At 36.3% G+C, this 13057-nt stretch overlaps 1 protein-coding gene across 1 annotated transcript in view; it reads right to left on the bottom strand.

The window, feature by feature from the left end:
* Nucleotides 1-5085: 5085 nt before the first annotated feature.
* LOC107687808 (leucine-rich repeat transmembrane neuronal protein 4-like) overlaps nucleotides 5086-13057 on the bottom strand; it is a 130752-nt gene continuing 122780 nt past the window's right edge. Inside the window, exon 3 of the mRNA XM_016485277.1 lies at nucleotides 5086-5616. Within this exon, the coding sequence (XP_016340763.1) occupies nucleotides 5278-5616 (339 nt within the window). The 3' untranslated portion in view covers nucleotides 5086-5277. The remainder of the gene's footprint in view (nucleotides 5617-13057) is intronic.

The raw sequence follows: 13057 nt of genomic DNA, 5'->3' as shown, positions 1-13057 counted from the left end.
TCAACTATTATAGCCTTTGAATGAATGAAACTGCATATTTTTCCAATTAAAAATGTTACATTTGTACTTCAATAACAAGGTCCAAGTTTAAGAATATGCTGGAAGTGAATTTTTTTAAATGTATTTTTTTTTCTTAATTTAACAGCATAAACTTACAATAGCGAAATACGTCTTGCCTCAGGTAGATTGAATGTTTTCCTGCCTTGCTGGATGTTGGGCTCATGATCAATAAGTTGTTTGCATTGGCCCAAACCGATTTGGCAAAATAAAAACTCGGACGGTGAAGGGAATTGCGGTTAGCGCGAGTCCCGCTGGTTGTGAAGCGGGAGCAGCCGGCAGAGGATTCCGCTTGGTCTTATCCTTCCTTAAACGGCTTATTCACAAATAAAACAATGATTTGCGCAAAAAGAATGATTAATTATCAATTGAGAATTTGTTATTGATATGGTCTAGTGCAGTGCTTCCCAAACCTGTCCTGGAGGACCCCCTGCCCTGCACCTTTTGTATGTCTCCCTTATCTAACACACCTGATTCCACTCATCAGCTCGTTAGTAGAGACTGCAAGAACTAAATTGGGTGTGTCTTATTAGGGAGATGTGCAGGGCAGGGGGTCCTCTAGGACAGGTTTGGGAACCACTGGTCTAGTGGAAATAATAATATGGGCTGCGAGAAAATAATAAATAAAAAGAGTGGGGCTGCTATGAGTGCAGGCAGTCTAGGGACAGCATCCATATTTCAACCCAGTGGCATGACAACACCGGCCCTCACGGCCAAAAATACAGACCGGCCCACCAGGAATCCTCCCGGTGCTCCCGATTTGCCAATCCGGGCCTGGTTTTTACTGTCACTTTAGATTCATTTAATCCATACTTCACAAAAAAAAACCCAAATAAAAACCAAACAAAACAACAACAACAAAAATGAACAAGACAATAGGAGGGTTAAAAACGTAAACGGCAAAATGTGAATGACAAGCAAAGAGAAGATGCAGGGGCGTCCTCAGCCTTACGTAAATGACCGTAAAGCAGCAAATTGTCAGAATAATGGGAAGAGACAGTTACATAAGGCGCCATGATTTGGTGACTCTGTGGAGGAGGAGAATTGTTGCTTTGAATGACGGTTTAAGAGCTTAGATTATCTAGTCAAGGTAACTCATCCAAATAGCTGATAGGATCGGATGCTTTCATACGCATTTCTTGTTTAATTTAAATGCTAAGTATTTTATGCAGACTGACCAAGCAGAGAGTCCCAAACAGGAGGTCTATAATGCATGGAGAAAATTATATAAAAATTGTATTCATTTATTTACTTAAATTATTATATATCAGTTTATTAGAATTAAATATTCTAGTTTCCCCTGAACAACAGTCTGACTTTGCCTATTCAGGACACAGAAAGTAGTATGGATTTTCTGCAACACTGCCATTGAGCTAATGCCTTGCTTTAAGGAGCATATTATGAGGTTGTAAAGTTCTTGTGACTTACTCAGAATTGAAATGCGGTGGGCAGGTAACCCTATTAGCATTTACTTAACAACATCAAGCCTACACTTGATACATCATGCATGAAGCCTCGGAGCAAAGTACAAGCCACTTTCATTTAACAAGTAGATATTATTTTGCCTGGGTGTCTCGAAAATACAAACTGAGGAGAAAGAGAGAGAGGATCACAACGGTTAGGGCACATAGCAGAATAAACGTATATATGACATTAAATGAGCATTGATATCAATCTTTCTATTCCCAAACCGATGTCAGCAGTAAAGTGAGACAAAGAAAATGAAAATCTATGATGCTAATGAGATGAGGAACCAAATGAGACGGCAGATAGAAAAATATCAATCTTCCAAATGAGGGGTCATATCGAGTCTCTCTAGAAGCATATTCTTTGATCAGGGTGCGCGTTTAAACAGCTGAGGCTCCTGTCTTTTTCACAAAACTTGTGTCAAAAGAAGCAAAACAATGTTTCTTTATACTCTCTATTTACACGATAAACATACGAAGATAACTGGTGCCAGAAACCGTCAGGACACGTTTCAAAATGTCTTTGATCGTCTTGACAGCATCACTTCTCTTGAAGAGATTGAGACATGACAGTGTGAAATCCGATTCTTACCTTGCCAGCTCTCCAGCACATTTCCTGTGATGTCATTGCGTTTTATCCACCCATATCCGATCTAAACTTAGAGTTTTGGAGGGGCCAAAGCGGTTACTGTGGCTCCTGTGAAGATGGGTGATGATGTCACCACCAGTCATTGCTCCAGAGGCCTTGAACTGGTTGAAATTCGCAATATCCACACTGACTGTTGGTGTGGTACCATGTCCACATTCATTGTGTGAAGTCCAAACGCACAGGCACACAGGGTGAAAAAAAAAATCTGTGTTTACAGGCAATAATTCCATATTCTCATGTTATTCAAAAGTCCTTTGAGGGTTGAAAGAAAGAAAAAATCAAACAGAACAACTGGACAGTGGCTTGTAACGCCAGAGTTTATTGAAGAAAAATGCTCTGCTGAACTAAAGTAAGTTAAACCGCAAACTGAGTGATACAGAATCAGTGTAATGTGACTAATGGATGACCACAGAAGTCTATTAGACTACTAACAGTCCAATGTTCAACGGAAAACCACACAGGAGCATCTGGTCTGCCTTAATCTCAACTCAAACTAAAAATGAACAGGCCCTCGAATGACTATGGGAGACCGGAGGCTATTGTAACACTTATTCAGCATATGCTTAGTAGAGATCACTTTCTGCCTGAGGAAAAGCATGATCATTTCACTGAGAAATAACCTTTTTTTTCTTCTGTTGTCTAAAATTATACCTTTGAATGAAAATGTAAACAAAAAAATTATTTATATTATTTGGAAATATTTGTTTCATTACCAAAAAAAGTGTAATAAATTTATTTTAATTGTTTTCATTTTAAATGATTTTAAAATGTATTTTAAATGTTTAATTATAATAATAATAATAATATATATATATATAATTTTCCACTTTAGACTTTTTTTTACCTGACAAATAAAAGAAAGTATCATCATACTGAAAACGATTCAGTAATAGTACTACATATTAAATCAATAATACCATTATTTTGATGTGTGCTGTTGTTGGAAATACAGTGGGTTAATACACTTTTTTTTTGTGATTATGATTGCCCCCAGTCACTGTAACAATCAAACCCATAACACCCTGACTACTTGTATTAAATTCAATGTAATTATACTAGTTACTGTTGGCATATATGTATGTTTCTTATATCAAATCATGGCATGTTAATTTGTAGCAGTCTGAGTTATATAGGCAAATTGCAATTACAATCGTCCCTGGTCTCCCATACGTCTTGCTGTTATAGCCAATTATAGCAATTTCATCCATGTAGCTACTTTGTTGAGTGACATCTGGAGTCTCTCAGTTAACACTCCATGACCTGAGGTGACTGACCACCTCTTTCTGAACTCAGCTTAAGAAAATCTTGGTTTATTCAGCTCTTCGATACAACTGGAAGCTCTTATTAGAGGTTCTAGTTTTCTTATTGTTAGATCATTCCCTTAGATAATTGAAAAGCCATTTGAAAATGGGTTAGAAAGATTGTTTTGGTCAGAAACATGTTCTACACAAGCTTGTAAATGCAAACGCTTCTAGCCAAGCTCCATTTCACACATTGTCATCTGCCAAAAACTCAAGTATGTGTTGAATTTTCAGCGTTCTCAGTTTTTCCATTTAGGTCAATTACTGTCATAGCGTAGCAACAGTTTGAAGAAAATATTGCTGAGCAAGTTAGCACACACTCCTCAATGACGTATAACTAGTCACCTCAATAATAACACACCCAGCATAATGTCGCCCCCTGGAGGTTTATTACAACAAACGCTTGCAATGCATTGCATACTTGCGAAGAATTTGTTTCTGCCACTGTATGGTAACTCCAACATGCTAACCAAGTGAGGGACGTTTGCTCCGTCCCCTTATGATTCTTCCCTCTTGAAGCTGAAGTGTGTAATTTTTCGGCTTTTTAGTGAAACACAGAGACAACCTGTATTCAGTAACAAGTGGTTGACTTAGCAGACACATGTAAACACTGTGGCTATTTCAAAGCATTGTTTGTTTAAACACTCTGACAAGCCAGCATAGCAACACTGACACAACCAATGGCGTAAGTTTGGGGCGTGGCTGTCTGTTTGCCTGACCAATGGCAGATAAAGGAAACCTTTTTGAAAACAGTCATATTTTTCACTAATGGCGAAGAAATTACACACTTCAGCTTTTAAACTTAAATCACACATACACACTCACAAGCAAACACACATACACGATCTAGTCGACACGTAGCCTTCAAAATACAAAGCTTGATGGTTTTCACTCTGCATTTCAGTACTGAATTCTGCAGAACTGAAAATCAGTCGTAAACTCCGGTGGTCCGCACATTACAGTATGCATTAGACACATACTGATTAGTTTGATTACATTTTGAAAAGAAACACAAGCTATATGTACATCTAAAGAAGCTTGATCTTTGGTACATGTGCACGCTGAAAAACCTTGCCCTGTGAACCTTCATTTCAGTTTAAATGAATGCTTTTTTTAATACTCAAGAGATCTTCCATATGACATGCTCATGTCTAGACAGATCTTTCGTTTTAATCAAATAATGACAGCATTTATGAGCACTCCCTGGCAACTAAATGAAAGTAACAGCGAGAGGCCTTTGAGCTCTGGTGAGCATTAATTTGTTTCTTTTCATTCTCTCGTTCTCACACTCTCTCCCATGTCAAAAAAAACAAAAACAAAAAAACCTTCTTTATTGCACATTCCTATTCATTCTTCACTCAGCATGGGAGAATCACCATTATCTACTCCTCAGAGAAGGCGTCCTGTAGCGTCAGAATAGAGCGAGGGCTGAATGAAACCAAAGCCACGTTTAACATCTCATGCGTGTTGCACTGGATTTCAATTTGCCATTGAGCAGAACGGGGACAACAAAACGTGTGCGGGCCTTTGATGCAGAACAAAGAAAAGATGGAAAAAAACAAATGGGATCCCATTTTCCAGGATACACTACACTCCACAATGGAAATGTCAGATACTTGTGTCCTCCAGCGATGTCGTGGGAATGTTTTTCACTTCTCTATATTCGAGAGAAACAGTTAGCGCGCAGCAGTATGCACAGTTTTCGGATGCACTGCTGCGTTAATGCCGGCAGAATGTGGATCACCGCCCAGGCACAGCCTCTTTTGAAATTACCCATCATGACTTGCTTTGCGAGCGGGGGCCGTTAGCGTCTAAAAGTGAGGGTGCTGGTGGAACGTTCTGTTGTTGGATAGTTTATGGAGCGTTCTGTGGTGGGGTAAGGGATGCTGGGCCCCTCCACGGGCGCTCTCTGGCTGGGTGGGGAGCAAGGTCCCGCGGTGCCCGTGTTGATGGTGGGCACTGCCGGAAGGGCCACTGTCTGGATGGTGCTCCTCTCGCGGGGGGGAAGCTCCTCCAGCCCCTCCAGGCTTTGCGGCGGACCCTCATAGCTCATGTTGAGCCGCAGGGGTTGATGGGCCTGGCAGTAGTCCACTATAGGCTGCTCGTACCTGTAGAAGGTCAGAGTGCTCATCTGGTGAGGGACCTGTGGGGGTAAAGTAGAGAGAGAAAGAATGAGCTGAAGATCCCTAATTGGAAGTCATTAACAACCATTAAATCGTCATTAAAAGGATAGTTCATTCAAAAATGAAATTTTTTTAATTATTCACTCAGCCTCATGTCAGTGTATGACTTTCGTTCTTCTGTAGGACACAAAAGGAGAAATTTTGAAGATTGTGCTGGTCGCTCTTTTCCATGCAATTACAATTAATGACATCTGAATTAATTATTAAAGAATTAATGCATTAAAGTTTAATTTAAATCAGATTCAAAAGAATTTGTTCACGAATTGGCGAACAACAGTGAATTTTCAGTGAATAATGACTTACATTTTGGTCTTTATCTCATCACACAAAGCTATTGTATGACTCTGTGTGAGTCATATGGACCCTTTTTTTATGCTTTTTTTTTAGCTTGACAGCCCATGTCCTCATTCTCAGAAGTTAGAAAGAGCTTTATTGCCAAGTATGTTTATACACACAAGGAATTTGTGTGTATATTTCTATTTCCTTTATGGAAAAAGCAATCAGGATATACATAAAAAGTTCACCTACAGTATTGTGTTCCAAAGATGAATAAAGTCATACAAGTTTGGACCAACATGTAGCTGACATTTTTCATTTTTGGGTGAACTATCCCTTTAATTAGAGTAATTAAACCACCCCCTCACCACAAGAGTCATTAAATAGTCATAAAATATCTCCGATAATGATTCTACCACCAAGAGACATGCACACACACAGAGTTCATTCCAACATCCCTCCTTCTCACATCGTTCTCAGCCCACTCGCGACTTCCTCTTTAAGCTCTGCTTCCATCTGCATTTAGAAGCTGCCTCGTGGCACCGCGTTTTCAAAGAGACACCACGCTGGTAGGGGTAATAGCTTTTTACACCGAGTGCAAACCCAGCATCTGTCTTGCTTCCCAGTGTGTGTGCCGTGCTCACTGGTGACTCACTCTGTGTATACACAAGAGGCAGAGCACACACACACACACACACACACACACACACACACACACACACACGATCCCCCGCACAGGCTGCTGCAGCTATTCCTATGATAAGTGACACTAGCAAATATGCCTTTCCTTTTCATGCCGTGACTCCGGGAGAGTCACTGTGGAGAAACATGCCACATGTGGCTTCCTCATATGTACTGCATAACTTTTTTTTTTCCATAAAACATTCAAAAATACTGATCATGTAAACATCATTACAACAAGATAAAAGTAATTTATTTTAAAAGTACTTTCTAAATTTACTTTATAGAACAAAGATGTTTTCAGAGAACAAATTATGAATTATTGTAAGTTATTTTTCTCATTTTAAACATAAGTCCAACAAAATTCAATACAGTTTATGCTTCTAAAATCTAAAATCTAAAAAAAGTGATTGAATCTTTCTTTTGAGCTTTTCAAAGAACCAATGGTAACACATTTTTTAACTTTAGTTAATGCATTACCTAACATAAAATATTAATGAACAATACATTTTTACAGCATTTAATAACTTTTGTTAATATTAGTTAAAAAAAAAATTAATGTTCATGTCAGTTCACAGTGCATTATCTCTGTTAACAGATACACATTTTGACATTAGAAATGTATGTAAATATAGTAAATGTTCAGATTACCTAACTAAAACCAATAAATGCTGTAGAAGTATTGTTCATTCTTAGTTCATGTTAATTAATGTAGTTAACTAATGTTAACAAATGAAACTTTTAATTTAAAGTGTTAGCAAACCAATGTATCCACTTCACAAACTGAACAATTGGTTAATGAATCAAACTGATTCGTTCGACAACATAATTTTGTTCTGTTCCTTACAAAAGTCATTTTTGGAGCTTGACAGCCTTGGCTACTATAAACTGGCTTCATATGGAAAATAATCTATTTAGTTCCAGAGAAGGAAGACTAAAGAAGGAAGAAGGACGGATTTAGATTTTTTAGTTCAATCAATAGTTCAATCAATCAATCAATCAATCAATCAATCAATCAATCAATCAATCAATCAATCAAACTTTATATAAAACACATTTAAAAAAAAAAAAAAAAAACTCTTCTATGAAAACGAGTCTTACTATTCAACACAATCTTACTTCAAGTAAATTTATCTTATTTCAACACTTTCACTCACACATTATTTACAAAAAAAAAAAAAGATTAAAAAGATATTTTCGCAGTGTTCTCATCCCTCACACCATCACACACACGAAAACACATAGACAAAACATGAGTCGCCACATTTTTCCACTGAACAACCAGAGTTCATTGCTTTTAAAGGAGCGAATTAGTGAACGCTTAGAGATAGTGAAGAGCAACCCGAGCGCGATTAGCGTCAGCGAGCACTAAGTGAACGTTAGTGACAAGAGAGCTCTGCCGGTGTGACAGACGAAGAGGTTTTACAAAGAGACTCCTGACAGGAAGCAAAATAAATAAACAACGTCAAATGCAGGGCCGACTCTCAAGCGATAATGAGATGCGTTGTGTCAGCGGTTCGGCTTTAAAGATCTTTGTATGCCACAATTAATCCACTTCCCCATATTCCCCTGAGCAGAGCGAAAGGCTTTTTGCATGGGCACCAGCAGAATGCACAGCTACTAAAAAAACTGCTTTACTTAGAGTGTCATGGGATTTGTTAAGAGGAAATTAATAGTCATATACTGTAGGGTCACTACAAGGGATGCCAAAAGTATTAAAGCCAATACTAAAATGTGAAAAGCGATTTTATACAATGACATGCCGGTTTGTGTTTGTGTTTATATGTATGTGAAAAGCAGTTGCTCATCGAGATACGGCAATGCAGTAAAGCATGCAAATAATAAAATCGGATATGTACAGTATATATATATATATATATATATATATATAAAGATCTGTGCTTTAGGTCTTAATGCAGTTTAATAGACCTGCTGCTGTCTGTTATGTTTTTTTTTTAATATTAATCAAACAACAATATTGACAAGAAAAAAGATAAAGTGCTTACTGATGTTGGCTGGATAACTGTAGTAGCTTAAATAAGTCTCTACAGTCAAATATGAACACAAAATCAGGCCTAAAGAAAACAAAATAATGAATTTACACATTTTAATTACAGGCTTGCTTTTCATTTAAATGCCAACAGCATCCTATATTCATGCATTGTATCTAATAATCATGCAGTGAAGACTGTGCCAATAATTTAAGTAGTTTATTTTTACATTTGATTACTTGAATACTTGAATCTGCTTTTACATAAAACTTTAAGCACTGTTGACTTCATTTGTTCTGTTGCTTATAATTGATTCTGTTGACTGGTTACTTAAATAATTACTTGGATTACGTGATGCAATGTTTATTTAATTGAGAAAAGCTGAAAACTGATAACAGTTTTGTTAATGAGGGAATGGTTTTGGTAATTGGTTATCGGCAGATGATGATAATCAAAAAATAGCAAATATACACTAATTAATTGTCTGATACAGTATATCAGTCCAGTTGGCAACATCAATCACAAAGAAACAGCAATTGTATAAAAACACAGGAAGAGGCTGTGATCTGAGCTATTAAGGGTTGGCAGAAGATCTTCTTGTATTTGATGAGTCATCGGCGTGTTTAGGACACAGGTGGGTCGAATCTACAGTCTATGAGGACCCTCATAAACATCAAAAGGTGCCAGGGTAAAAAGAGAGGAGCGCTTGCCAAAATCCAAACCATTGCCCCAGGTGGCTTGGAAAAATAGAAAATAAATGAGAAAGAGAGGGAATCATTGTTGTCAAAATGAAAGAACCTTCACAAATAACCTTTTTTTGTGTGTGTTCAATAGATGACAACAATGAAGAACATTTATATTAAAAAATAAAAAGTAAAAACAGTATTAATGTGAAATTTCATAACAATTTATATAAACTGGTTTCTTTTAAAAAATGTTATATATTCTTGTGTTGTAAAGCTGCATTTTTAGCATCATTACTCCAGTCTTTAATCTCACATGATCCTTCAGAAATCATTCTAATATACTGATTTGATTATCAAGAAACATTTCTTATTCAATGTTGAAAATAGTTATGCTGCTTAATATTTTTGTTGTAACGATACATTTTTTCAGGATTCTTTGATGAATAGAAAGAACAGCTATTAAAATATTTTATAAACAATGTAAACATCACAGTAACTCTGTTACTTTTGATTAATTTGATCCTTGCTGAAAAAAAAAAGGACCCAAAATTTTGGAACAGCAAAAGTTGTACATATATTAAAATGCCAACAAACCCCTGAATTTTAAAAGCATTTAAAGTAAAAAAAAAAAAAACCGTGATTTCCTATGACATTCCTCCTCCTTTAGGTGGTCTTAGTGGAGTGGTTAAAACATGTTTGGCTATTTTCTAAGCAAAGGTGTAGCAAGCTTTCCATTCTGATTACAAAGACAAACTATTTTGTTTATGTGGAATAGCATACACAAATGAATTAGGATTCATTAAGAAAGTAAATGGTCAATTTTGAGTTGCTGTTAACTGTAAGTATCTATTCTGATGAAGTGGCAAGGTCACATTGTGCTGAGTTATAGTGTGTGTCAGAAGTAAAGTGCGGTCAACTGAGAAGGCAAATATTTAGTCCAGGATGTTCATGCTACTGTGAACGCAGTGGACTATGCAAATGGACAGACATATAAATGATAAACAGGGTGAATCCCATATATTGAGGCAAACACAATGTTCTATGAGAGTCAAACCTTTCTAATGAGCACTCATTGATACTCCTTCACTCTCTCCTGCTCAAATGAGACACACACTTACTTCTCTCTCGTAGCTATTCCTTCCTTTGGCCACTCCCAACTGATCTTCAGTGAAGTTGCATTGATTAATTATAATATATTAACTACTAACTGTTTCAGTGAATTCTGAACAGCGTGGGGACATAAATCTAACCTTAATGTGTGTGTGTGTGTGTGTGTGTGTGTGTGTGTGAGAGAGAGAGATGTGAGAGAGAGAGAGAGAGAGAGAGTGAGTGTGTGTGTGTGTGTGTGTGTGTGTGTGTGAGAGAGAGAGAGAGTAAGGGTGTGTGACAAGTCACAACTACACCTTTCAGCACGGTGACAGACGTGGACCTTAGTCAGGGTAGACACTATATTTAATTTCACACAAATTAAAAATGGCTAAGGGACAGACGTACAGTCCGTTCAATGGGTTTCACTGTCTTAAAGGAACAGCTCAACCAGAGCAGGTGCCATATACAGACTTGTGGGTTAATGACATGATGCTAATTTTTAATTAATTTATTCAAAACTGCATTCATTCTCAAGTACAATGAGCTGAATACACCTCTTCTATGATGAACATGTTTTAATTACTGCATTAAAATTACTTTAGAAAGTCAAAAATATTAGGGTGACACAACTGTCCTGATAACATAATGAAGAAAAAAGCCTACTTAAAAGAATAAAACCTTGTTAAAATTTGGCATCTATTATTATTTTATGGGGGGGAAGGGGGGAATCAAGAAAACCGTTCGCTGCTTACTAAAGATTAAACAACAAATAAACATTTGTAAAATAAAAATAAAATCAAATCAAATACAATACCATTCAAATGTTTGGGGTCTGTAAGATGTTTTAATGTTTTTGAAAGCTGTTTTGAAATACTATTGCAATTTAAATGAAATGTTTTCGATTTGAATATATTTTAAAATCCTTTTTAAATCTGTCAGAATCCTAAATCCGAGCATGCTGATTTGGTGCTCAAGAAACATTTATTATTAGTACTGTTGAAAACAACTGCTTAATATTTTTGTGAAAACTGTGGTACTCTTTTCAGGATTCTTTGATGAACAAAAAGTTCAATAGAAAATCTTGGACATTCTTATGGGTCATTGACCCTTATATTTCAATGGTCTTTTGGCATGTTTTTTTTAGGCTTATAGTACACTAATCAAACTTTTGATTGTTGTTCATGTTTTGTACGACACATCATCAGTCATCTGCTACTGCTTGAAAACAAACCCATAAAGCCTTTGGATGAAGTTTAAATGCCTTCTATTCAGCGTCTGTCACGAATCTCTTGTTCTGTTCTATGCTTTTATTTGGAGTGGTATATTGTGATGTTTCTTAACTCACTGTCTCCTGCCTCATTACCCAGATGACAACACCACGGCAAACTACAGTCAAACGCTGGGCTGTTTGTCCATTACGGGTGACTGTGACAGCAGGGACTCATCAGTATGTGAGGGACATGGTGTCTTTGCCACTTCTGTTTATTCAGAGCTTGACAGGGAATTCTTGTGCCCTGGCCACTAGTTATGCAAATAAGCTTGCATAGCATATTAAAGCCATACAGTCAAGCTAACACTTTGATTTGCTGCACACTGCTGGCCTTAAAAGCGTGCCAACTAGCTGACAGCGACGACTAATAGATTGCCCGCCAATCTCCGTAAGGAATGTATAGGATTCATTTTTCCCAATGTTCAGGCCAAAACCTTTCTATTACCAGAAACATTACTGCAGTGCATTTGCAGTGCATTCATGCAGGAGGAAAATCAGTGCAACAATGTATTTACCATGTCTAAGAGGCTAAACAAGGCGAAAGACATTCACCATCTGTATGCATGAGTCATCCTGCTATAGCTAAGAGTGCGCAGTATAGAATACGCTAGATCTTTAGTTAATAAGATGACAAGTACAATAAGCAATATTGCTTATGATTCCAAGCACAGCCTGCATATAATTGAAAAATGCACGACTACATTAGAGAGGATGTTCAGACACATTGTGCAGTTGCGATTGTGTTGCAATTGGTACAAATTGTAATTTTCTCTCATTATTTATTCTTCTGTATGTTGCACAGAAGAGTAATTGTTATTGAACAACCGGACAAAAACTAAATAACTGGGACTAAATAAAAGAACTGAAAAAGTAAATAAATAAAAGGACTAAATAAATACATAAGTGAATAAATAAATAAAACGACAAACTAAATAAAGACTAAATAAGTAAATAAATGACTACATAACTAACTAAATAAATAAAATATGAAATAAAAGGACTAAATAATTGAATGAATGAATAAATAAAATGACTAAATAATGAAATAAATAAAATGACTAAAAAAATAAATAAAGGACTACATAAATAGATAAGTAAATAAAAGGACTGAATAAATATATAAATAAAACAACCAAACAAATAAAAGAACTATATAAAAACATTTACATAGACAATCAACAGATTTTAAGTGGTATTAAGTGGTATAAAGCCATATAATAGTGAGTATAAAACAAGTAATTGTAAGGTAGTTTATAATAAGAAATACAGAAAACATTGTGAGACATGAAGTTTCAGTTCTCAGGTGTAAAGATGAAAAATAAAATCACAATTAAAAAAAAGAAAAAAAAAAAAGCCAAAAAAGTGCAGTTGTGATATATAATTTCACAAGTGTAATATATAAATTCAC

The sequence above is a fragment of the Sinocyclocheilus anshuiensis genome, unplaced genomic scaffold (genome assembly GCF_001515605.1).
Source record: "Sinocyclocheilus anshuiensis isolate Anshui unplaced genomic scaffold, SAMN03320099.WGS_v1.1 scaffold205, whole genome shotgun sequence".
Taxonomy (NCBI): domain Eukaryota; kingdom Metazoa; phylum Chordata; class Actinopteri; order Cypriniformes; family Cyprinidae; genus Sinocyclocheilus; species Sinocyclocheilus anshuiensis.
This window is presented reverse-complemented; position numbering and strand designations above follow the sequence as displayed.